At 37.2% G+C, this 25,490-nt stretch overlaps 4 protein-coding genes across 4 annotated transcripts; 1 reads left to right on the plus strand and 3 right to left on the minus strand.

The window, feature by feature from the left end:
• Positions 1–243: 243 nt before the first annotated feature.
• Positions 244–14,418, minus strand: LOC111322427 (palmitoyltransferase ZDHHC14). Its single transcript, XM_022925519.2, has 10 exons — positions 14,042–14,418; positions 11,269–11,429; positions 10,629–10,784; positions 6,386–6,411; positions 5,841–5,952; positions 4,747–4,801; positions 3,735–3,837; positions 3,341–3,450; positions 2,339–2,426; positions 244–1,476 (listed from the first exon to the last, which is right to left on the minus strand). The coding sequence occupies exons 1-10, from the start codon at positions 14,209–14,211 to the stop codon at positions 1,327–1,329; spliced, it is 1,131 nt and encodes a 376-aa protein (XP_022781254.1). The 5' UTR covers positions 14,212–14,418; the 3' UTR covers positions 244–1,326.
• A 28-nt stretch (positions 14,419–14,446) lies between these two features.
• LOC111322435 (transmembrane protein 242) lies at positions 14,447–17,800 on the plus strand. The gene is made up of 2 exons (XM_022925534.2): positions 14,447–14,753; positions 16,444–17,800. The coding sequence occupies exons 1-2, from the start codon at positions 14,460–14,462 to the stop codon at positions 16,603–16,605; spliced, it is 456 nt and encodes a 151-aa protein (XP_022781269.1). The 5' UTR covers positions 14,447–14,459; the 3' UTR covers positions 16,606–17,800.
• LOC111322442 (mitochondrial pyruvate carrier 2) lies at positions 17,590–24,722 on the minus strand. The gene is made up of 5 exons (XM_022925544.2): positions 24,569–24,722; positions 23,080–23,120; positions 20,928–21,012; positions 18,944–19,055; positions 17,590–18,375 (listed from the first exon to the last, which is right to left on the minus strand). The coding sequence occupies exons 1-5, from the start codon at positions 24,669–24,671 to the stop codon at positions 18,303–18,305; spliced, it is 414 nt and encodes a 137-aa protein (XP_022781279.1). The 5' UTR covers positions 24,672–24,722; the 3' UTR covers positions 17,590–18,302.
• Positions 19,755–20,908, minus strand: LOC148725722 (uncharacterized). Its single transcript, XM_088729539.1, has one exon. It carries the CDS (start codon positions 20,341–20,343, stop codon positions 19,912–19,914), a length of 432 nt encoding a protein of 143 aa, XP_088585665.1. The 5' UTR covers positions 20,344–20,908; the 3' UTR covers positions 19,755–19,911.
• Positions 24,723–25,490: the final 768 nt, after the last annotated feature.

Below are 25,490 nucleotides of genomic sequence, written 5' to 3' on the forward strand. Positions count from 1 at the left end.
CAGTGCTACTTATTTATCTAGCACTGCCACTCACTTATCTGGCACTGCTGTTTTTCATCTGATGTCCCTTACTGGGCACCGTAGCACCCAATTATTAGAATTTGAGCTGAAAATTTTTTTTTATGAACTTCAATTGAAGAGAGTCTCAAAAACAGTTCAGATTGAGGTATTCAAGTAACTATTTTAATCAGGAACTTACAATAACACACTACTTTAATTTAAAAAATTAGAAAACTTTGACTGTTGAGTACATTTTCAAATTTATTTGTCACTTCTTACAATAACTGGAGACCTCTATAAATCAACAGGCCACAATGACACTAAAAAAGGTCACAATTTCCCACAAATGTGCAACAACCTCTGAGGATGTATTTCCTTAAGACGGATGTCCTAATGACATTCCTACTGATTTGAAAATCCTAAAATAATTGTCAATGATTGCCTGAAATATTCTCAAGTGAACATAAACCACAGCTGTTCAGAGCATAAACTTCTCTGTGAACCAAGATGTTCTTCACTGGCACTTGAAGTAGTGTGACATTTACTACTCAAGACCAGTATTGCATTTCAGTTTCCCCAACAATAAAATGCTCAAGATGAAATTCAGAGAAATCGCACTCCCTGCTGTAAAACAACATAAAAATAATTAGGGTTGGGTAAAATTATTATAAATAGACCACTGTCAATACATGTTATTGTCAGTGTTGATACTCTTCAGTTTTGACTTACATATTGAGATGTTGATGTCAGACTCTATGTTTGATAATCTGGGACTAAAACATAAAGCAGGGTTGCATATGAGGGCCAGAGGCAGATGAGCACTGCCAATTTCTACATGCATTGCTTTGCTGGCTACTCCAGATGTCCCTTTTCATTCTGACTTGAGGATGTTATGAATCAGTTACTACTAATCTTCACTACTGTCTACTTGTCAGCAACAATAGTTCACCTCAGAGATCAGAAGAAAAACCCTGACTTAGCTCTTGTCATACATGTAGGGTATCATGGCTTCATACATGCAAAGGACTCTTACATGAACAACTGGAGCTAATGATTTAGCTGATCATTGCTTGAAGTTCATAACAGGTGTATTGCTTTAACTGAATGTAGTGTCCATTCCTCTTCCTTTGCATAAATGCCCCGTCTTGTACTGTCCCCTTATAGCTACAAAATGATACATTATATGGGACCCACAAACAACACCCTCCACTTTCAGACAGAAGCAGATGGAGCTCTCAATACTGAAACTTCATTCCATGTTTTAACAGTTGTTCCACTGAACAAACAATAAAACAGTACTGTAGATCCATAGGTACAGGTAATTGTTCACACACTGCTAAGTTTGACAAGTCCCTTTTCACTATCAGCTTGGAGACTGTCTTGTTCTTGTGCCCTGGGCAATAACTTGTTTTGTTCATCCTCTCCTCTACTGGCATCATGTCTGACACCATTTGTTGAGCCTAACTGTGTGGGGGACTAAAAAAAAAAGAAACAGATATATCACAGATTATATAATGTATGTACTTGAACACCATGCACTTAGGTATTTGGATGGAATAGACAACTTTTTTGAGAGACATGTTTCGGCATGCTTATGCCATCTTCAATCAAGGAGTAACTGAGTGTGAGTAACAACGTGACTTGCGTATTTGTAAGCATTTCAACTCATCTCCTTCTTGTAAGAATAAATATTCCCTTTCTTGCTTTAGTATTCTGGATTCTGCTAACAACTCAGTTGATTTAAAACTCAAAGAAGCTTTTGATATAAATAAGATCAAACCTGAACTTAACAAACAATTACAGCATTATAACACTTTTCTAGCATTTTAGTTCACACCTTCGATGTTTGGTGTCGCGTTGTAATTACTACCCGCTCTTGTATTACATCATACTGTAAGTATTTTATTCATCTACTTGTATGTTATATAATTACTCACGTTCAGTTACTCATTGATTGAAGACGGCATAAGCATGCCAAAACATGTCTCTCAAAAAAGTTGTCTATTTCTTACAATAATTATTTATCATACTTGCTACTACTACGACCATATTTGGATGGTATATAACCCTGTTCAGTTGGCCAAAAGGTAGGGCAATTCTAGCAGATAAGTAAAAACTGAAAAAAATTATGTAAACAAAAAGAAAAGTTAAAGTATCCTTCTGCACAAATTGAAGATCAACTCTTTGAAGTTAGTTAGGCCTTGCCATGGTAAAGAAGATTAAGCTACTTAGAAATGCACCACGAAGTGACCCTTGATAATCCAACTAATTAAGTGTATTAAAGCATCTCCCATCTCGGTCACAAAGAGGTAAAATAAACTTTATCAATATCACTCACCATGGGTGCTGTGGTTGTTGTCCTTACTGCCCCATACTTGTCTGATTCAGGAGGTTCAGGGATAATAACACCTCTTCTGTTGATTAAACTAACAAACAAAAGCAGCTGGGAGACAATAACAACAACAATAATCCCAACAAAGATGTACAATTACCATTTCAGTAAATGGTTTGAACCCGGGGGTAACATGTGAAGGTGTAGTCTGATCGTCCGGGTGAGTGTAGTCCTGAGAAGGACTGTTGTCGGTGGTAGTGACTGACGTTTCGACAACCTGTGCGGAAGTCATCATCAGAGTCAACTCACAACTACACTCACCCGAACGATCAGACTACACCTTCACAATTACCATTTCACTAAAAGAGAAAACAATCAACTAGCTCCTATAATACTAATTAAGCATAAGTGTATACTGTTAGATGCATCTAGTTTGTCTAATCAGACCACTCTGGGTATTGGCTGATAGTTTCTAAAGAAACTGTTTCGGGCTGTGTTGTTGCCATGTTCCCACCAATAACGTAGCTCCATTTTCTGCCTTTAAAAGCACACACAACCCACAATTCCCCTATTTGCTCCAACGAAGGGCTAATGCTCAAAACGTCAGCTTTTGTAATCGTTACAGTGGTCAATTTACCATTTCAACTTTGTTGATATAAATTATCCACTCTCGGTATTGTCAAAGACTAGTCTTACAGTCTAGTTTTGGGACATATTTTGGTCCCTTTATCTTTGAGCTGCACTGTAAATGATGGCATTTTGCCTGCAAACTACTACTATGTGACGTTTTGCTGAGATTTGGTGGTTTGGAACAGTTGCCCCCTGGCAGTGAGGATAAAAATACCATTTGAAAACCAGCCCATCACAACAGACATCATGCTCATCATCATCATCATCATCATCATCATCATCATCATCATCATCGTCATTAAGAATTTCATTATCAGAATCACAATTATTACCAATATTATTGCTGTGTGAAAGTTGCTACAATGTAAATGAATGTACCTGGGCTGAAGTGGTCCGCAAAGAACTTCTGCACAGTTTTTCAATACTGAGCCCCGACTATAAGGATTGACATTTCCTTGGCCACTTCGTGAGGAAAATGATCCTTTAATCTGCCAAATCAAGGAGCTAAATATCATTACCAACATAACACAAGAAAAATTAAAAATTTCAATGTAGGATCTCGATTGTGCCCTAGCAGAGCCTGAATGCCACAGGCAACACTCTTTTGTATTTTTTTAATAAATAGGCAACCTGTCACTATTTTGCTACAAGAAACTTTTAAAAACTGGGCAACTAAGAGTTTTAAGACAAAAGCCTTCAGGTATTCAGTGATAGTTCTAAAAGGACAGGGTTTAACTTTCCTGACATTTGATAATACTAAGGGAGAACTTACATCCTCATTTGTAGTTTGATTTGAGCCAACTAAATATGAGTGAAAACCAGTCAATCCAACTATTGACCAGATTGAAAAAAAACAAATAATGGCTTCTAGGATAGTACAAAAAGTTAAGGACATCATCAGAAATCATGAAAAATGAAATCATGCAAGTACTGTGTGTCAAGATCAAATTACATCCTCAGTCATTTTTATCTTTTCCTACTCCTTCTTCAAAGGTATTGCTTGCTTGAACACTTTCCCCCTTCACCTTAAAATTGAGTTTCCTGAAAATTTGCTTCAACCCTCTCTTGTCAAGTGTGCAGGTTAGGAAGTCATTTGAATTCAATTGCGCTGACAAGTTTACTTGCTTGATGGGCAACTAGATACATAACAGACTTTCAAGGAAAAATCAGTTAGCAGCCAGTCTTCAGCAAGCATGAAGAGACAAGAGTTAGAAGAATTGTCAAAACTCCTCCTTCAGGGCCCAGTTGTTCGAAGACCGATTAGCGCTAACCCAGGGTTAAATTTTAATCCAGGTTTCTATATTTCTCTGTTCAAAAGCCATTTTAAGATAATTTTCCCAATTCTTCTTAGAGCATTCAATCACCAAATTGTAAACAAATGGAATTAAAGTGAAATTAATTTAAAAGCTTTCAGATCTTCAATTAAATTTCACGGTAACCCTGGGTTATCTTAACCCACCTTTGAACAACCCGGCCCAGGTTTTCTTGACAGGTCACATTCATTGCAATCCATTAAAACTCTTTGGTGCAGAAAGGGACAATGAAACAGTCACACAGTTGTCACTTTACACTACACAAAATAAATACAATTCACTAAAACTACCCTTCCCCAACATAGTGACTCGGCTAGCTATAAGGCCACCCCTTTTTCCTCTAATCCACAATGTCAATAACAAAGCAAATACATTTCACGTATAGTTTACATAACTTAAAAATCATTCGTGAAGATAGTTTCACTTCACTAGGACACAGTCTGTGTGTCTGATATTGTATTCAAAGGATATCTAGCAGGTGACTGTTTCATTGCAGAAATAAATGAATTGTCCTCCCCTTGGGATACTGTAAAAGAGATACAAATATTATTTGAATATGATTCCAATGGATTTACTGGTCTATAACAACTGTCACTAATAACTTTTGCTGTTAACCAGCAGCTCCCTAAAAAAGATCATTGGGATTTCTGGATTCTTCTACACAGTGGGAGCCTTAGGAAGACTACAACTGCTTTGGCAAAGAGAAGCTGGCATTAAAAAGGGTTTCTGAGTTACATCATAGCTCTGCATTTTGAATACTGTAAAAGCCCGCATATAAGCCCCACTTTTTTTTCCAAAAACTGTCCCCAGAAATTGGGGGTGCAACTTATCTGCAGGAACATTTGAAAAAGGTGCTGTGAATATTGACGCCTGTGTCTAGTTTTTCATTTTTGCCTCCGATCTAATGGCTGGTTACTAAGCTTTGAATGTTCTGCTCATGTTCTTGTTGTAATGCAAAATCTATGGAAAAACTGTGTTGAATGAAAAAATTCCTGTCAACAAATACCAGAAAAAGACCAATCATATGTCAAAGTTGGTAGAAACGATGTTCATTATATTACAGTGCAAAAATTGTGGGTAAGACTTTGAAGTATTTTACATTGCAGTGTTAATATTGAGTTTATGTTCGATGAAAAGTGGATGAAGAAGACTTCTCAAGACTCAACTTTGGATTTCTTTTGATTTCTTTTAAAAAACGTTTTTTTTCCAAAATTTGAGCTGCTTAATTCAGGGTGCAGCTTATCTGTGGGTGCGGCTTATCTCCAGGCTTTTACAGTAATACATTTCCTATCAGTCCCATTCAAACTCACAAAATGAAATCACTCTATTTTGCCTAGCCTAGAGAAAGGAACATCCCTGGCAATTATTACGATCCTTTTTTTTTTGTAATCAAGACAGTCCTCACATGTTATGCTGAAACAAAGGTCTGGTGCCATTAGAGACCTAAAATGCATTTGATCCTTTCATGAAAATCTAGAAAACATTGACCTGTCTACTGGGACAATCAAATATAATACTATTTGAAGAATAGGAACAAGGGTGTAAATGACAACATTTCAACTTACACATTACAAGATGAGTTACAACAAAAGCAAAGAGATAGCAACAGTATATAGAGAGAGAAACTAGAAACATGAAGAAAAACTTGTAGTTCCTCTTCCCTACACAGTTCCCAACCTAGAAGAAAATAGTGAAAAGTAATCTAATCAAAACCTACTAGTGGTTAAATTATAACAAGGTCTAAAAGTTTCCTAATCATAAAATTAATGTGATTTAAAAGCTTTCAATCGGTATTTCCACAGGAAATTGGATGCACATCCATAGCTTGAAACCCCCCATCCCACGCCCTCAATAACTTGCTGGTACCCAATTCTTCCACCTAGTGAAGAGAGCCTCTATCAGCCAATTATAGTATGCAGAAGGCCATAACATACATTCCACAGCCACAAAAACCATGCAAACAAACATGCAAACACAATCTCTCTCCAAATAATTCTGGAAAATGGGTTTTCATGCTTAGAAGGTTAGTGGCCAAACTGTGGAATAAAAAAAAAGGCAGAAAAATAACTTTGTATTAATGTAATATGTAAAATCACATCAAACTACTCACCCATGGACAGTGGTGGTCAAATCTCTCTAAAAATAAGAAAACATAGAATTTTGAGTTAGGCAGCTTAAAAATGCCTATGAATCTGAGAAATAGTCAACCAAAGCTTTGGTGTATTTATTGACCCATAGAAATTTCAGAAAACTTAATAGCTGGATATTAGTTGCATATAATATGTTAAAAAATACCTTCCTGGCTCCGGTTGTTCAAAGGGCGGATAATGCTATCCTACGGATAAATCACTATCCAGCGGATAAGTCTTACCAAAACGTACTGCGCTATCCACCGGATAGAGATTTATCTAGTGGATAGCGTTATCCACCCTTCGAACAACCAGGGCCTGGTGGATAAGTGCTAGTAAAACGTATAGCATTATCCACCGGATAGAGTGTTATCCAGTGGATAGTAGAGAGCTTAAGCACCAGATGTTCTTGAGGTCACGAACGCCTACCAGAAGTCATTAGATGAACTATGTACATACTGCGCATGTCATGACATTCGCGTGGTCACGTCGCAGACGCCAGAATGCCACTTTTCAGGTTGAAGGTAGGACGCCACAAAAATATGCTGTTATTTTGTTTATAGGAGATAAATTATTTACTCAAAACCATAAAAAGCTCTTCTGCTTTTATTAAGTGATTAAAAAACGTTTTCATAGCCCGTAAAGTGGTTTTTGCTTAATTGATAGATTAAACGAGATTCGACAATGGCAGACAATTTTCTCGCCAAGTCTGGGTGAGTTAAGTCAGTTGATTTCATGTCCATTTGAATCATCAAATGCAGAACTAAGATTTTTTTAAACCGGTTTTAAGCTTATCACAAATTACTTTGAGTGATAATTTAGAATTAAGACACTTAAGCAACATTTAGATACAATAACAAAGTGCAAAATGAGATAGATGATTGTCTTTCTGCATCGGTTGTATTTTGTAACTGCACATTGTATATCATATGCATCTATGCTAGGTTTTGAGCAACCGACTACAATCATAAGAATAACAAATCTCGCTGTGGTTGACGAATTTAGAAAAAGAGAAATGGTCCTCTAGGCATCCAGATCATGCACTGAAAACTTCATGCTCACTCGTTTGTTCGCTTTGTTTACACAGCTATGAAGTGGTAAATTTCAAGTCGCCTAATAAATTGACGGATTATTCATTCTGTCAAGAGAGTGGGGTAAAGAAACTTATTTCGTTGCTCATTAAGGTCATATCTCAAGCATCTTTTAGCAAAGACATGTTAACACGGGTAGAAGTCTGTGTCTGAAAAACGTTGACTGCTTAACCTTCCTATTTCGCACCAAGAACGAAGGCCTCAATCCAGTCTTACGCGGCTTCTCTGCCGTTCGTGTTGTCAAGAACGTCTTAAGCTCTCTAGTGTTATCCATCCTTTGAACAACCGGGGCCAGGACGGCACACTTCTACATAATGATGCAAGAGAATATTCTCCACATCTGCAATACAAACATCTTACTGGACAATCCCAAAATTTCCATAATATTCCTCCTTGTTAGCTCAATGGATAGAGTGCTGGACTGTTGTGTGGGAGGTCGAGGGTTCAAGCCCCAGCCGGACCAACAGTCAGGGTCTTAAAATAATTGAGAAGAATATACTACCTTTCTATAACAACAAGAAATGGTTAGATATTCCAGTCTTCCAGATAGGGACAAACAAATGGAGGTCCCGTCTCCTGCAGGGTTAGGGGCAGGAGACGTTAATTTCCCACGTACGAGATTATTGTGTTATGGATGTCCTCCCCTGGGTGGGATGGGTGGGTAACAGGACCCTGTTGATACCAGTGTTTATTACACTGAAGGGGCTATCCTGTATAAATAAAGATGTCTGTCTGTCTGTCTAAAGGCTGATAGTTTCGAAAGAAACTGTTTGGGGCTGCGTCGGTGGGAGTAACGAAATAATTAGGATATATCAACAAAGTTGAAATGGTAAATTGGCCACCGTAACGATTACAAAAGCTGACATTTCGAGCGTTAGCCCTTCATCGGAGCGAATAGAGGAATTGTGGGTTGTGTGTGCTTTTAAAGGCAGAAAATGGAGCTACGTTATTGGTGGGAACATGGCAACGAGAAAAACACGAATAAATTAGTGGAATGAAAAGTGTTCGTTGATCCCTGTGGGATTTAGACTGCTGGTTTGAAAGATGAGCTTTTGTTCGAGAGTTTTATGGCTTTCCGTGCTACCTAAGTGTAAGGAAAGACCGCAGATTGCCATATGTTGCTTAGAATGATTAGGTAAATTAAAATGTCTAGCGACTGGTTTCGATGTGTCCTTGTCATTCTTTTCCACGTCTCGAAGGTGTTCTCGGGATCGGTCACCTAGTCTTCTACCTGTTTCGCTGATGTATATCTTTTTGCAATAAGTACAAGTTATGCAATAGATTACATTGGTGGAGGTGCACGTAAAGTGATCGGTGACCTTAATGGATCGTTTAGGTCCCGATATTTTATCAGTGTTGTGAATGAAAGGACACATTTTGCATCGTGCACGAGCGCATTTAAAAGTGCCTGGTTGGTCATTAGTCTGAAAAGAACTTCTAACCAAAAAATTGCCTATGTTTTTGTCGCATTTGAATGAAACGAGCGGAGGCTGCAAAAAGATAGTGCTTGTCTCTGGATCATTTTGAAGTAATTTAAAGTTTTTAAGAATGATGGATTTAACTGAGTGGTTGTGAGGGTGAAACGTGAGAGTAAATGGAAGGCGGTTGGAATCTTCCTTATGCGACGTTTGTAGTGCTGAATGTCGATCAATAAGTTGGACGCGGTGGTAACCCGCTTGAACAACAAAAACAGGGTAACCACGTTTATCGAAAAACTGGCACATTGACTCTGATTTGTGGTGGAAATCAGAGTCATCACTACATAAACAACAAAGGCTTAGAAACTGAGAAAAAGGAATGGAATTCTTAACGTGAGATGGATGCGAAGACCAATATAACAAGTAATTATGCGAGTCTGTAGGTTTGTAATACACACTAGTGCATAAACCGTTACCTTCAATTGAAACTTTGATGTCTAAAAAGGATAAAGAATTGTCAGAAATTTCCCAGGTATATTTCAGGGCCAGGTGAGAAGAATTGACTGTGGTTATGAATTGAGTGAGCTCCTCTCTGGTAGAGGAGGTAGCGCTGATACAGTCGTCGATGTAGCAACCGTAGAGTTCAGGTTTGGACCCATTGTATTGGCTGAAAAATTGATGTTCGACAAAACCTACAAAAAGATTGGCATAGCTAGGTCCCATTTTGGTGCCCATGGCTACACCATTGGTTTATTTGAAGAAGTTGTTTCCGAATGAAAAACAATTGAGTGTGAGCACTAGTTCGGCTAAGCGTAGTAGTGTTTCAGATTTAGGTTCCTTATCAGTACATTGATCTAAAAAATGTTTAAGGGCCAGAAGGCCTTCACTATTAGGAATGACAGTGTAAAGAGACGTAATATCCATGGTGAAAAGAAGTTTGTTTTGGCCAAGGAAATTAAAGTCTCGAAAAATTTGAAGAGCGTGTTGGCTGTCTTTAATATATGATGGTAAAGTTTTGATGATGGGAGCCATAATTTTGTCTAGATAGCTGGAGATAAGTTCGGTAGGGCAACTGCAAGCTGAAACAATTAATGGGCCGACCCGGGTTGTTAGGTTTGTGAATTTTAGGTAAAAAGTAAATACGAGAAGTTCTAGGAGTGGTTATGATGAGATTTTTTGCTGTGGCCAGCAATTCTTGTCTAGTTATGAGTTGGTTGATCAAATTCTTGACGGAGTTTTGATTGCTGGCAGTGAGGTCTTTGTCGACCTTTTGATAAAAAGAGGTGTCAGAAAGTTGCTGCAAAGCTTTGTCTCTGTCTGTCTGTCTGTCTGTCTTGTACATGTACCAAAAGAATTCCTCAATTTCTGAAGCCAAATGAAAACCCTGGAGACCACATGAAGATTATAACAACCAAACTACTAATGAAACCAATGAATAAAGGCTGATAGTTTCTAAAGAAACTGTTTGGGGCTGCCTCGGTGGGGGTAACGAAATAACTTGAATATATCAACAAAGTTGAAATGGTAAATTGGCCACCGTTACAATTATAAAAGCTGACATTTTGAGCGTTAGCCCTTCGTCGGAGCAAATGACGAAGGGCTAACGCTCGAAATGTCAGCTTTTATAATCGTAACGGTAGCCAGTTTACCATTTCAACTTCTGTTGATATATTCAAATTACTAATAAAACCTCCACTCGTTTTTTGTCTACTCACCCACACAGTTGTCACACATACTGCAATGAGAAGCTCGAGGAGGTCTGAATATCTTGCAGGTAAAACAAAATTTAAGTTTAACAGTTTGTCCATTTATTGAGATCTCCTTTACTCTGGGAGGAGGTCTATATGTTTGTGAATCTTGATTAGGAGTTTCTGGAGGAAGAAAGGACAGGGAAAACTAAGTCAGACTGGTTGCAATAAGATTCCAGCCATGTTAAGCCAAAATGACTTGAAATCATCCCAAATCTGAGATGTTACATACTTTTCTGAACAAGATCTCAGTACCGGATCTGGATTTTTTTCTTTAAAAGCATCCTAGTCTTGTAACTCAAATGAAAAAGGAAAGACTGAGTCTTTATCTGGGTACATGTAACTGAGCTGAAGTTTCTGATAACAACACCCAGGTGGAAATCTCATCAACACAGCATGACAAAAGATTCCAAAATGATTCCAAGATAGCAAAATTTGTTCTACTAACCAGGAAAACTAGGTTACCCAGCACACAAGATGAAAAACTAAACAAGAGTAAATGGAAGTATCCTGATACCTTTCTCTTTCTCAAAACTTTGGCTAATTGTGACTCATGCTGACTCTACTCAGTATAATAGTACTATAGTGACTATGCTTCTTTTCTCACCTAATGTTTTTTCAATATAAGCTGCCTCTTCAGCTGACGCTCGAGGTACTATACCAGGATCACTGAAAGCTGTGCGAAGTAATGTTGACATGACAAATATAAATAACCATGCTCCAATTAATGGGACTGCTGGGGAAACTTTCTCATACAAGTAGGGAGAACTGCAAAAGAAAACAAGAGAGGAAGATTCATAAAAATTAATTCAATTCTATTCAACTCTACAGACTGACTTCTGTAAATTGAACTGACAAACCATGCTGCCAACTATTGACAGAAAACATTATTTTACTAACCCTTACAATCCCAGAAGTGACCAAGACATAATTTCTCATAACATTATTGATAGAGTATCAAGTAGATAGTTGATGAGAAGAAAGAAAAATATCAGCAGAGGAATGTTATTTCATTTAACACCCCTGATATCATACTGCAGAAAATATGTGACTGACAGTAAAAGAGTTGCCATAAGATCTGGGAAGTGAAAAACTTTGAGTCCTAAGTAATTAGCATTATTAAGTGTTGAAATAAACTGTTGTGAAAATAGCTGAACTGGCAAGGTGACAAAAAGCAGGAAAGAGCAGAATTCACAGACCCTAAAATAATTTTCTGACATAAAACTTACTCAGATAAGACAGTATTTACAATGAGAAAGGGAACTGTTACTCCTAAAGAAACTATGCAGGCCTACATGTATATACCTGAAACTGCTTTAAGTTAATAGTTTCTTTCCAAAAACAAAGTACCAAATCTGGACTTAAAATTGAAATAAGTTTGAGATCCAAACATCTGTAAAATGTATTGAATCATTGTATAGACCACTTTCATAAATGGCTGCCGGATTAATATTCTTTTGTTTAAATTTAAATTAGCCCTTCTGGCCTCGCTTGAGAAAATGTATTCTAGCTTTTGAATTTTGTACTGGAGAACGAGGCCAGATGGGCTAATTTAAATTTAAACAAAAGAATATTAATTCAGCAGCCATTTATGAAAGTGGTCTATATAGAAATTAAATGAAAATATTACAAAAAAAACATTTTTAAATATTTAACATATTCAGATCTATCTGTACATTACACATTACACAGAAAAAATACTTCATTCATCTGTGTAAATGAGAATTACAAAAGTAAGCAAGAGCTGCCCTTATTTCTTCGTAATTGTATTATTTTTTAACAAATCTTACTCACTAGGAGAAAAAAACTGGTTCAAAACTTCTGTAGCCACAAATATAGCAATAGTGCTAAACATAGTGTAGATGAATGTATTTACCGGTACTTTTGACAAATCCAAGTAAATCTTTATCCAAACAATCACTTGATTAACAAAATCACCTTTTTGGAATGTGTTCTCTTACAAAATCCTTATGAGCTATTCCCATTTTGATCTTAAAAGGAGTGCATCTGTAATATTTAAATTGTTTCAATTACAAATTAAAGCGCGCACACGCACACACACACACACACACACACACACACACACACACACACAAAAAAATTACCATTCTCTAATACACACAAGCACAACTCTGACTTCCACCTCAGAGTACTACTGGATAGAAGAAGTCCCATGTGGAATACCTCCCCACCAATAAAGCCCCCTTCAACAAAGTCTATGCACTACATAAGCTGCAGGCATTCCCCTTTCATGTGTTGTGTGGCATAGAAAATTGGCGATTTTTCTATTCTTTGCAGTTTTACCAAAATGTATTTTGAACATCACAAGATTAACAAACAAGGAAATGCAATTTCCTCCACTCTCAAAATTGTTTAGTAACAGTGTACTTAACCTCTTAAGGACATTTCACAGAATTTGAATAAATCCTAGAGGATACACATGATAAGGTCTGACACAAAAAGACCAATATCAGACAGCACCCATACCTCTCCATGTTTCCCATGAGTTTTTAATGGACCAAAGGTCAGAACAAACATGTGATAAATTTGCCCTTCATTTATTTTAAAAGGCTTTTTACCCTATGCAAATATGTTTCTGTGGACTAATTCATCAAAAACCACAAAATGTTCAAATGCCATTCAATGCTACCATAAGTATGAGCAGATTGCAAAAGGTTCTATTAAAATTAATTGTTGCCAGCAAATTTTGGCTGTAACAATGTTAGCCCTCTGTCAATGTAGAAATTTAAGTATTTCATAAATCCATCGCCTGATAAAAAATTATTTCTACACAAATTGATGTGACCATAAGTTATCTTTTTCAAATAAACTATGGCAGCCACAAAGTAACTCAGTGGACCTTTGTTTGGTCACAGGGTAATCAGTATGATTTATTTATTGTTCTAAAAATTATGCTCAGAAAATCGCATGCATGTCATGAAGATGATCAGGCTTACGTCCGGAATAGTCTATAACTTTCAAGTACGCATCACAACTCAAACGAGAAAACAATTTGATACGGGAAATCCTTAACGGAAGAAGGAATAAAATCTTAAGCGATACTTGAACAAAAACAAAGCTAAGAAGTAGGCAGGGATGCGTTATTTACTTTAAAAAGCAAATTACAAAACAAGTTTAATAACTTGAATTCGGGAAATATTTTGCAAAATAGCTGAGAAAATTAAATTTGTTTGTATACTATTTTAATACGCAGGTGGAAAAAATTGTATACAACTGAAACAACGATCGCTGACTTGGTTAAGCCGCTGTCTTGCGAGAAGATTAATCGTTGTGTTTATATAATTTCCAACTTTTCGTTACATATGTACAAGTTATGATCTCATGATCAAAGTGAAGGAACGACTGGGCTCAATACTTACTCGAATGCAAAGAAAAGTCCACTTGTTACTACAATGAGCACCACTGTAAAATAAAATACGCCATTATTTCTCGCCATTATGATCCTTCCATCGCAGTAAAACTTGTTTCTCCCTGGAAACACTTCCCAATTCCGATTTGACATAATGGGTGTGTATTGCTTTACAGTCATGGAGGTTTTTGTCGTTCAGAACCGGCGAGGACAAAAGCAACTTCTCCGCAGGGCAAAATCAGTCATTACCAGCACTGGTTCCCGTGTGCCGAAGTAAAAGAAGGAGCTCAACTGGTAAAATTCCACCAGAAACAACCCATTATTTGCTTGTCTTCATATCCAAGCGGAACGAAGTGTCTTCGAGCATCAGGCGCCACACCGAGGATTTGGAGCGCATGCTTACGTGAGCCCGCGATGTAACATTCAAAATGGCGGACGAATATGCCGAGAAAATTCATGAGAACGATGCATCTCAAAACGTGAAATCAACTGATGTTTTGGCAGGAGCTTTGTTGTTAAGTGGTGTAACTTTTGCGTCAATGGCTGGTGGTTTTGGATATGCTATCGGACAAGCGCGAAGGAGAAGTCCAAGTTCTTTTGATCAACGTCAACAAGAAGGGGCGAAACTAGCCATGAGGGCTCTTGGATGGGGCACTGTTATTGCCGTTAGTGGGGTTGGTCTTCTGATATTTGGAGTGAAGACTGCTCTTGGAGTCAAAGATGTAAGAAAACGTGTAACTACCTCGTTTGCGCTTTTGTGAAGTAGGTTTTTAGTGGCGAGCGTGTGGTATATGTCCTTAGCTAGCTACGGGTAAACGAGAAAATTACCAATTGAAAATATAATCATCACTTTATTTTCTGTTTTCAACCCTTCCTTTGAGTCATTGTTTCGTGTCATGTTTTATTATATCGTAATTTTTGTCAGGTGCGGTGATTCGGTGGGCAACGACTGACCTTTCTCGTGACTCATTAAAGAAAATTTCACTTGTTTATAACGTATCATCACACATGCATGTGATTTTGGTGTATGTCGTTGACAACATGAAGAGGAAGCGGGGTTACTTAGGAAAGGATTTCACTGAAGAGACTGACTGGAAAGTGAATTATTTTGAATACTAACATTTTATTCTTCAAAATATTTAAAGCTTTTTTTCAAGATTCACCCTATATCTAGATTAAGAGAAAAATTTCGGCCTAACCACCCTCAGGCATTAAAATTATTATTTTGAGGTGGTATATTTGATTACCCTTGGTTGGTTGAAGGCAAGTCATTAAACGAAAACATACCATGGCCCCGCATAGGCAAGAAAACAGCAGATATTTTATTTTGATGTGACTATTAGCCAGGAGTCAGCTGTGGTTAAAAACCCTTTTTTAGGGTTCCCACGCTCCTTGAGAGTCCTTAAAAGTCCTTGAATTTAATTTTTTGTTTTCAAGAACTTGAAAACCCTTGAATTTAGACTCAGGTCCTTGAAAAATTCTGAAAAGTCCTTGAAAATAAGTACAGATGAATCAAAGTCAAAGGTTTCTTTTGTTTTCAGTGTTGAAAGTGTAAGTTTCTAGCACAAATCGCAAAAACGAGTTTTCCTTTGACATGTGATTTTTTATGTATTTTGTACCTGATTGGTGCATTGAAAATAACCTTTGTCACCTAGCAGGTGATCACTCTGATGTGCACGCTTGAAGTCACGCTCGTTGGACTTTTCAGCCGGTCCTGCACGCACTTTCATGTTATTGAAATTTATCAAATGAATAAAGAGCAATTTTTTTTTATTTCTATTAGCTCCTATTTAATGCAAAAGGTCCTTGAATTTGAGAGCCAAGGTCCTTGAAAATGACCTAAAAGTCCTTGAAAGTCATTGAATTGGGTTCCTGAAAAAGTGCAAGAACCCTGCTTTTTGTCTCCTGTTGATTTTCATCCATAATCTCCTGTAAATGTCACCATTGCATTTCAGTTTTTGTGTGTGGGTTGTTTATTAAATAAAGGCATAGCTAGGGAGGGTGATTCCTGAGGATCATGTAACCCACCTCTTTGTAAAAGAAAAAGTGATGAAAGTTCTCCTACATTTGCTAAAAATTCACTGGTATGCCTTGTTTCCAATACATCAGTGTCCAATTTTTGCCACTTTTCATTGTTTTCATGTGGATATAGTTAGTTTCTGACCCTTTTCCACTACTACGATGATAATTCTTTTTCCCTCAGTGTTTTGAGAATACCTTCAAACTAAATTTCACCAATCCAGTAGACCTTGATAAGGAAGCTTGGGTGAGGTGATAATTGGGTGTTCCCTAATGAACATGTGTGCCCTTTGTGCTAGTGAGATACTGGTGTAAAACTTTCCCCTGTTGAAAAATTCCCCTAACCTCTTGTAAAAGAATCTCTCTCAAACTTTAATGTGATTTGTGTTATAGACAAAAGAATTTGGTCTCAAAATGAAGAGCATCTTTCCCACTAAGGATGGAAAGTTGGTTTCATACTTTGAGCCCTGGAGAATTCCAAGAAACAAGGGTAAAGGGAACAGTGAGGAGTGGTGGTCTTCAGAGACCCATAATGCTACAGAAGAAAGAAGATAATTACGCTTGTTATACATTGTACCCTCTGAAATGAACAACATACCCCTTTAGAAGGATGACAGGCTGGCACAGCAATTTTGTTATTTGGGCAAAAAAGAATATGACCAGAAATGACCCTAGAAGAAACCAAAACACTCCCTAGAGAAAAAATGATGCCCAAAACAAGTACAAAATTACAGTATTTGTATTCAGGAGAACCGGTTGGTCAGGTTTTCTTGCATCACACAAGCAATGAATGGGATTGAAGTGGCAAACAGTTTAAATCATTTTTCTGACAACGAAGAGTCAGAATGGCTGGCAAATGTTGATCCAAGTTTATTTGATAAATTGAGTGAAGAAAAGTACTTAGGCAACAATGAAATTTCATAATTTATTAAAAGAAATAGAAACAGCAACACGACAACAGGGCAATTCCATTCCTCTTCGCATACTCCTGTCACACTCAGTAAATATCTGCGAAATTCACCTGCACTGAAATAACAGTTTGGCATGTTGAATAATAAATAACTTAGTAGACATTTTGGTGTGTTGTATTGCTGAGTATTTTTACTCATTATTTGTATTTTGACTTGCCCCACAGGCTTGTTAAAATACAACACAACTCATCAATATACTCAGCGATACTAAACAACAAAACATCCAACAAGATATATGTAATTCCAGTCAGAAGTTAACAATGAAGTTTTTCTGGTTTAATTGGCCTAGTTCATTCTAGGTTTGCATAATGAAAGAACTTGGAGTACTGAAATACAGGAAAATAATTCTGACTGGATTCCCTGGTAAAAAGAGTCAATTGAATCTTGAATGTTTAAAACTACAAATACTGTGCCTGGATATTTATTCACATGATCTATGAAAATAGCTTATACTCTATAAACTAAGATAATATAATTATAGTAAGCACAGTAAAACAATGCTCACAAGCACATTGTATCTTAGATTTGTCCCACTTTCCAAGCTGTGCAAGTCATCAAAACACAGAAATGTATAAACAAAACCTTTATTTTTATACACAATTTACTTTTAATTCATGATCATGACTCCTGCTTGTAATCTTCTATGACTTGTATGATACTAAGACTATATGAATAAATATGCCCTTCTTAAAAAAATACATGCTAATTTAAATACTAATAATACCAATGAGAAGCATTATTATTTCAAAACCTATTACTTGTCTAAAGGCTGATAGTTTCGCAAAAAAACTGTTTGGGGCTGCGTCGGTGGGAGTAATGAAATAATTTGGATATATCAACAAAGTTGAAATGATAAATTGGCCACCGTAACGATTACAAAAGCTGACGTTTCGAGCATTAGCCCCCTATTACTTGTCTCACTAGGATGAATTCACAGTTGCTGGCCAATTCTCTGTTTCTGTCATTCAAACACAGCAACTCCATTGTAACTACTCTGACCTACACAAAATTTGAATTATGAAAAATGCTAAATATTTTAATTGAATAGTTTAATTACAGGTTACTCTAGCATAGCACCTCTTGAAACATAATTATACTAGATAACACCTGATTTTCCCCACCAGTTAATACCAGTTGGATTAAAAATAACTTACACAAAAAATCAATGATTGAAAAAGTGTTCTGATGCATAGACTGACAATAATATTCACCAATCAACTTTACTCCCACAAAAAGACTCATTATTCATTATTTATAATGTCCTTCCAATTTCCCATGACCTCAGTTTGCTGTCTGTTCTATTTTTGCTTGGTTTTCATTTGATTCTTTTGATTTCTCAAGGGTATACCTGTAACTGAAGATATAAGTGAAATTTTAATGATTACTGTCATGCATTCTACTTGATGATTTGGCCTCTTGAGCCGGACATGAGGTTTTGCTACTAAACAGGGCTCTAGTAATGCAAAATTCATTCAGTGTAACATAAATACTCATGGCCAGCTATTTCCCCAAGATCTAACCCAAACCACTGTTTTATACAAACAGTGGGCCTTAGGGATTCTCTAAAATAGGGTTGACATAATTCAATACAAGTCACGTCCTAAACCTAATGTTTAGGTTTGGCTACATTGAAGATGGCTTAGAACATGGTTTTGTTAATCCACAGCTTAACTTTGTTTAAATAACTGGCCCTCAGGTTTGGGAAAAATTAAAGCACTTTATGTGGCAAAGGTTTGAAAAAAAACTTGAAACAGTTGTCCCAGCTGGCCAATTTTTCAGGTGAAGCTGTGAAAACTTGAGTCTTCTCTTGCTTTTGGACTACTTCTCAAAATGCACCTTAAGTCAAAAATGTCACATCTGTGTTTTCACACCATAAGAAAACAGAAAAGACTGATGGAAATGCACAATAATGCTTCACATACTATGCTATTCTGCAGAGTTGATTTATTCCCGTAATTCCAAGACCAATGTTGACACTAAAGAGCAACCAGTTTTTGGGGATGATTACCAATGAATACCGTGCCCATATCAATCCTACAGTAATGTAATAATAACAATAACATTAGTAGCATTAGAAAAAATTTACAGACAATTTAAAATAAAGTACTACAAAACAGAGCTGTACAGTTGCCTGATTATCTCCCTGCTCTACAGAAATTAGAACTACAGTTTGATGCCCAAGTAACTGTGATCAAGCAAGATGACTGAACAACTGACTTACTGAAAAACTAAAAACCTATTAATTTGTTTTTAATGTTTGTGCCTACACTCCCAGACATAATCTCAAGGACTTTTCCAGGACTCAGACTGATTTTTTCCAGGACTCCAAATTTCACCTTAAACCCAAGATTTCCCGAGATTTCAAATTCATTTCTCCTTACAATCTACATACATTTCCCGGACTTTCCAGTCGTCAAAAATGTCAAATTAAAATTCCAGGACTTTCCAGACTTTTTCAGGACCTGCACAAACCCTGTAATGTTTGCACCTAGCTTGTAAAGTTCAAGAAGACTTATAAACTTCTCTGACTGGTGAACAACACTCTATTTGGACAGCTGTATTCCACTAAATATGCTATAACTGACAAAATGCACTTGAACCAAAGGAGACCAAGTACAGTCGAACCTCGATTATCTAGACTCGTCGGGACCTCGGTAAATAGTCCGAATAATCAAGAGTCCGGATAATTGAAAATATGAATATTTATGACATAGAAATGTAAACAAAAGTACACAGAGTGAAGAAATCATTTTATTTGTTACATCTACACAGCCTTTATGTATTTACAAATAAAAACATTCAGTTCAGGTATTTACAAAGGTCTAAACTTTTCAAGCATGTTTGTTTGCTTCAAAGACTTATGGTTTGATCACATTGCAAAGTCCATTGTTCATCTTAGCTGCATTAACTGCACAGGGTCAATATTGTTCTGTGATTCCATCCACGATGAGTATTTTTGGAAACATTGCACTGCCTCTTTAATCGATACTAGTTTCTCGTCCTCGCCCTCATCTTCCTCATCACTACATAGACTTTCGTTTTCTGTCAAATCTCTGACAATGGTGGCTAATGTCTTTTCATCAGACATTTGTGGTGAATTCGAGAGCTCATTTTCCAGATTAAGCCAGTCTTCCACATCGCGATTATTAGGCATTTCCTCATTGTCAAGTTGCTGCACATGTTCCAACATTTGGACCATGGACTCAGCGATATTATCCTCTCTGAATTCGGGCTGTGAATTTGACTTGCTGTTGTCCGAATTTTGAAAAGTGCACAGGATAATACGCTGTTTCAACAGTCTTTTGATATGATTTTTGGGCATTTTGCGATTTTGAGTTTTCACGATCACAACTAATTAGTATTCATGAAAAAATTGGGACCAGAGAAAAAAGTCCGGATAATCGAGGTTCGACTGTACCCGCTCTCTGGAACCTTTAGTTAACTCCTAAGATCTTCATATTAATTTTCTCCTCTTACAGTAGCATACACTTATTTCCTCGTGAATTAGTAATGAGAATTTGGTGTTAGATAAAGATAAAAACTTCTACTGGACAAGTTTGAGCATTCTCATTACCTGGTTTATGGATAATATATTATGTATTTCATAGGGAGATTTGGGAGAAGTTACTTGTTAATCACTTAGGGTAGTTAAACGGTTACTGTTAGCACTGATCCCATTTAGTGACCATGAAGCTTATTTACTTAGGTAACTCAAGGGAGGGCATTTATTCAAAACAGGGTGATTATTCAGAACAGTGTTATTCAGGAAGCACACTCTGCTCTGTTATGACCCTAAGTGTTGTCTGCTCTGGGAATTGAGTGCTCTACCTCCCACACGGCAGTCCGGCACTGAACAACTTCAGCTAACCAAACTGGGTTAAATGAGAATGGAACACATGAACTCACCAGTAGCTGCCAAGGCTGTTGACTGTGATGGACTGAGTTTATCAGCTGGTCTTGCAAGATCAGCAATACCAGCAAATACAAGACCCTTCAACAAAAACAGTACAAAATCTTCAATAGGTGCAGCAATCATGTCACTCATTTTCCTCACAGTACATGTATATATGTGACCTCTCGCGCGAAAAAGTTCCTTAGGAATGAACGCACGGCCAGTGAATGCACGGCAAGGGAACAGATGAGAAACGGATAGCCAAGCCGTTTGAAACGGAACCGCCAAACAGATGCATGGATGAAGAAAATATTGGCATGGATGAAGTCAAACGGAAACACAGTTGAAAAAACTATTCGCACCGATGAAATCACATGGATACACAGATGAAGAAAATTCTTGCACGGATAAAGTGAAACGGACACACGGCTGACAAAAATTTTTCAACGGGTGTAGTCAAACGGATACACGGCTGACAAAATATAATTGCACGGATGCAGTCGAGCGGATGAACTCAAAAATTTTTGAACGGATGTGGTTGAACGAATGGACGAATGAATAAAAATTTAATAATTAATTTTGAACCGCTGTGGTCGATCGGCCAGACGACCGAAGATAATAATCGTAACCGTAATACTCTTTTATTCTGGAACAAGCAACTTTGCAGCTTTATAAGAACAAACAGCTTGATCATTTTCTAATAAAGGACAACTGATTGATTCAAAAATCCTGATCTCCATTGTAATTCATAGTTTCAAGAATTTTTTTATTGCCTTTGCTGCGGAGAAACGACAGCCGTCTATGCGCTAGTATCTCAGAACATCTAACCACAAAACAACAATAAGCCCAAAAGCAAAAGACGCCATATTAAGATACATAAAATGTCAAAATTATATACTAATCCACGCTCGAGATGTAACTCCTAATTCCACGTTTACAGTCAAGACAACAAGTGCACCCTCAGGTCGTTCCAGCAACTAGTGTCAAAATCACATCGACATCCCTGTACGGGTAATAAGCAATGAATATGCAACGAGAACTTCTCTGTATTTGGTCAGATTGAAAATCTTAGAGTAGGTTATATTTCTTAGAAGACATTTCCATCAAATTCAGGGAAACTGAGCTGGTAGAAATTTTGTATTATTTTGCCTTGCGTGTGAATTCACGGATCATTACGCATGCAAGAATGCAAAGAGTGTCTCCTGCTGTCTGTGTCAAAGTAAACAACATTTTTCAAGATTTCACTGAATTTTTAATTTTGTCATACTTAGTTTACAGAATTTACAAAAAAGTTTACAAAAAGTGACTCCTGCTCGAGCGATCAAGTTGCGAACGGCTAGAGTGAATTAATCAAGACTTTTTTGAACGGATAATGCGACCATTTGAATGGAAGCAAATTTTTTTCGCACGGATAGCCCGAGCTGTTCGAACAGAAGCAAATTTTTCGCGTGGATAGCCCGACCTGTTTGAACGGATGCAAACTTTTTTCGCACGGATAGCCCGAGTCGTTTGAATGGATGCAATTTTTTTTCGCATGGATAGCCTGAGCCGTTCGAACGGATGCCAATCCGTTCGCACGGCTAGTGCACGGCATACACACAGCATCCGTGCGTAAACAGCAAACCGTTCCGAACGTTTTCGCGTGAGAGGTCACGTATTCCCTACACTTCCAACAAGAAGAATTTGCTAAACAATAGAGAGTTTCTTTGGTTGGTCATTATTTCCCTTTTTCTTGTGACCTTAAAAACCCTTTAACTCTCATAAGTGACCACAACAAAATTTCTCCTCACTATATCAATAAAATATCAGGCAGACAAGTAATGAGAATAAGGAAAAAAGAAAATCAGGGGATTATCAGGTGATCCAATACCAAATTCTCCAAACTAACATTACAAGAATTGTATGGCAGACAATGAGGGGTATCACTAATGAGATTTTGGGAGGGAAAGTGTTTTAATATTTAAGGCGATACATTTGGAAGAAATGCGATGCTTATCACCCTTGGGGGTTCAACATGCTTTTGAACTCTGAGTGAACCAGTCTTATCAGATCATGAGAAAGACACCACTGATCACAAATATGGCGTTAATACTTACATCACAAGTTGTCAAACTACCACTGTGAAAATTTGTATATAACATTATGGGCATTTTTTAAGGTTCTTACCCATTTGAAGGCTGGTGCCCAGAAAAAGATAGTTTGAGGCCCTTAAAAAAGTAAATAAATAAATATACAAATTACAGAAGCAATCACAAGCCTCCTAAAAAAAAAAATAAAGTACATATGATGCACGATCCTGCAGTAGATAGCGCTATTTAAGCAACAGCTAAAATCAGACCTGAAAAAAATCCGGCCTGTACGGGATTCGAACCACTGACCTCTGCGATACTAGTGCAGCACTCTACCAATTGAGCTAACAAGCCAACTGGGAGCAGGCCATTAAGTTGATTTGTAATAAACCCGTGAAAGTGATAAATGAGATACGATGAAATATATGAAATTGATATATTTTGTACTGCGGTATTAGATACATATGATGCACGATCCTCGCAGTAGATAGCGCTATTTAAGCAATAGCGAAAATCAGACCTGAAAAAAATCCGGCCTGTACGGGATTCAAACCACTGCTCCCAGTTGGCTTGTTAGCTCAATTGGCAGAGTGCTGCACTAGTATCGCAGAGGTCAGTGGTTCGAATCCCGTACAGGCCTGATTTTTTTCAGGTCTGATTTTCGCTATTGCTTCAATCGCCCTATCTACTGCGAGGGTCGTGCATCATAATATCGCAGTATCTAATACCGCAGTACAAAATATATGAACTTCATATATTTCATCGTATCTCAAAAAATAAAGTATTAACTAGAAATTGTATGTAATGCCAGAGTTATTAAAACTTTCTGAAGGGATGTGACTGTTGCAAATGGCTGTCTAGAACAATTTAGGTGTAACACATATCTTACCACAAAAATCGGGAAAGAACTGTAAAATACTTCAAACAAAATTTGTAAGGGTCATGAAACAATTTAGAGAAAGACTATAAATTGAAATAACATGAAAAGACCTTTGGTTTTCAGTACCCTGGCATTCATACCACCTCACTTAACACACGTATCAGTTTGGACTGACATGTATTTCAAAAAGGTACGTAGTGCATGCGACACCTTCGTGCAAGGATGTTCCATAAAAAACACTCCGGAAGATATGAATGCAGTTCCAATTGTCTGCCTTCCCGAGTCTCGCTTTCAGCCACTCAATTGGCGTAAAATTTTAGAATCCTTAGCATTTGGCTTATCATGGAATTCTTTTGGCCTTAAATGACAAAATTAACGTACCCTTCGTACGAAGGATAGAATCCTACCATGCTCTGGCGTGTCATGTGCCGGTTATGTTGCAGTCGGCAAAGGCTAACATGTTATCCATTCCATGTTTGTAAATGAAGTAATGGACATTCAAAAACAAATGAAAACTTGAATTTTTGAGGCCAACCAATGCAACCAAGTTAAATAAACAGGGATTCTATTCTGTTTAAAAATTATGCCGGTAAAATCGACGCCATTTCCAAATCCGTTAACGAAGTGCTAAGTGCAGACATGCATGTTTACGTCGCCGAAATCAAACACTATGTAAAATAGCGCAAAATCAAGAGAAAATACTCACCAGCAGGAGCTTTCCAAAACGGAACAAGTCTACGAGGTAATACTGCCTCGATCTGTCCAAGAAAACGAACCCAAACAAGTTTAGCTGCACTCATTCTGCCCATGTAAGACACTTCAACTTTGACTGGGTGGTTTCCGCACAGAAAAGAATGGGAATAGGTAGCTTCTAAAACGATATTTCATTGGTTTCTAGTCGAGAGAATTGACTAATTAGAATACTTGTAATAAAATACCCAATCCGCTTGCAAAATTAGCGCCCACGTGAAGTATTAGAGGTATTCAGCGGACACGCATCTAGCATAGATATAATTATGTAAGTGTCACAGAAAAATACAGCTTGATCACTCACGTATGATAAAACCCAGTGTCAGCCTGATTTATCCAGAACTGAGATTTCGGTGAATCATTTTGCAGAAAGATCCACCCGCTGTGATGTATTTAATCTTATCTTAATTATTGAAAACAAAACAGAAAAAAGTAGATAAAAAGCACGGTACGATTTTGCCAATTGTTGCTCAGAAAACCAAAAGAAAAAAACCGGAAAAGAAGAAACACAAAAAGCCAATTTCCTGTTTCCAGTCTCGGTGAAGCCTCTATCTTTATAGTGTTATAATGTATATCTATGCTGCTTCGAGAGGAATTTAGATTTTGTGCCCAAGTAAATGTACTTCGGATTGTTTGTTAGTCTGTTTATTATTATTTTATAGAACATTACAAGCAAATTTACACAACCCGCATATAGCATTAGCTAGTCTTGCCGGGTATTAGTAATAAATAAATAAGTAAATAGTACACATTGCAAGCTAAGGGAGTTTCATTATCACAAAAAACTAAAGAGATTTTACAATACACTAAAGAGAATTCATTGCTACAATATTATTGGGCAACAACAAACATATGAAACATATGTGTGAACTGCGGTT

This window comes from Stylophora pistillata, chromosome 8 (assembly GCF_964205215.1).
Source record: "Stylophora pistillata chromosome 8, jaStyPist1.2, whole genome shotgun sequence".
Classification (NCBI taxonomy): domain Eukaryota; kingdom Metazoa; phylum Cnidaria; class Anthozoa; order Scleractinia; family Pocilloporidae; genus Stylophora; species Stylophora pistillata.

Excerpts from the sequence above, each read along its gene's own strand:
- LOC111322427 (XM_022925519.2), bottom strand. The coding sequence starts at position 14,211 with ATGACTGTAAAGCAATACACACCCATTATGTCAAATCGGAATTGGGAA. Across the intron at positions 3,838-4,746 it reads ATGAAACAGTCACCTGCTAG|TATCCTAGAAGCCATTATTT; the intron begins ATATCCTTTGAA and ends AACTTTTTGTAC. Across the intron at positions 3,451-3,734 it reads ATCAAACTACAAATGAGGAT|ATTAAAGGATCATTTTCCTC; the intron begins GTAAGTTCTCCC and ends TTGATTTGGCAG.
- LOC111322435 (XM_022925534.2), top strand. The coding sequence starts at position 14,460 with ATGGCGGACGAATATGCCGAGAAAATTCATGAGAACGATGCATCTCAA. Across the intron at positions 14,754-16,443 it reads CTGCTCTTGGAGTCAAAGAT|ACAAAAGAATTTGGTCTCAA; the intron begins GTAAGAAAACGT and ends TTTGTGTTATAG.
- LOC148725722 (XM_088729539.1), bottom strand. The coding sequence starts at position 20,343 with ATGCCCAAAAATCATATCAAAAGACTGTTGAAACAGCGTATTATCCTG.
- LOC111322442 (XM_022925544.2), bottom strand. The coding sequence starts at position 24,671 with ATGGGCAGAATGAGTGCAGCTAAACTTGTTTGGGTTCGTTTTCTTGGA. Across the intron at positions 21,013-23,079 it reads GGGCACCAGCCTTCAAATGG|GGTCTTGTATTTGCTGGTAT; the intron begins GTAAGAACCTTA and ends TTTTTGTTGAAG. Across the intron at positions 18,376-18,943 it reads CAACTCTGCAGAATAGCATA|TTACAGGTATACCCTTGAGA; the intron begins GTATGTGAAGCA and ends TTATATCTTCAG.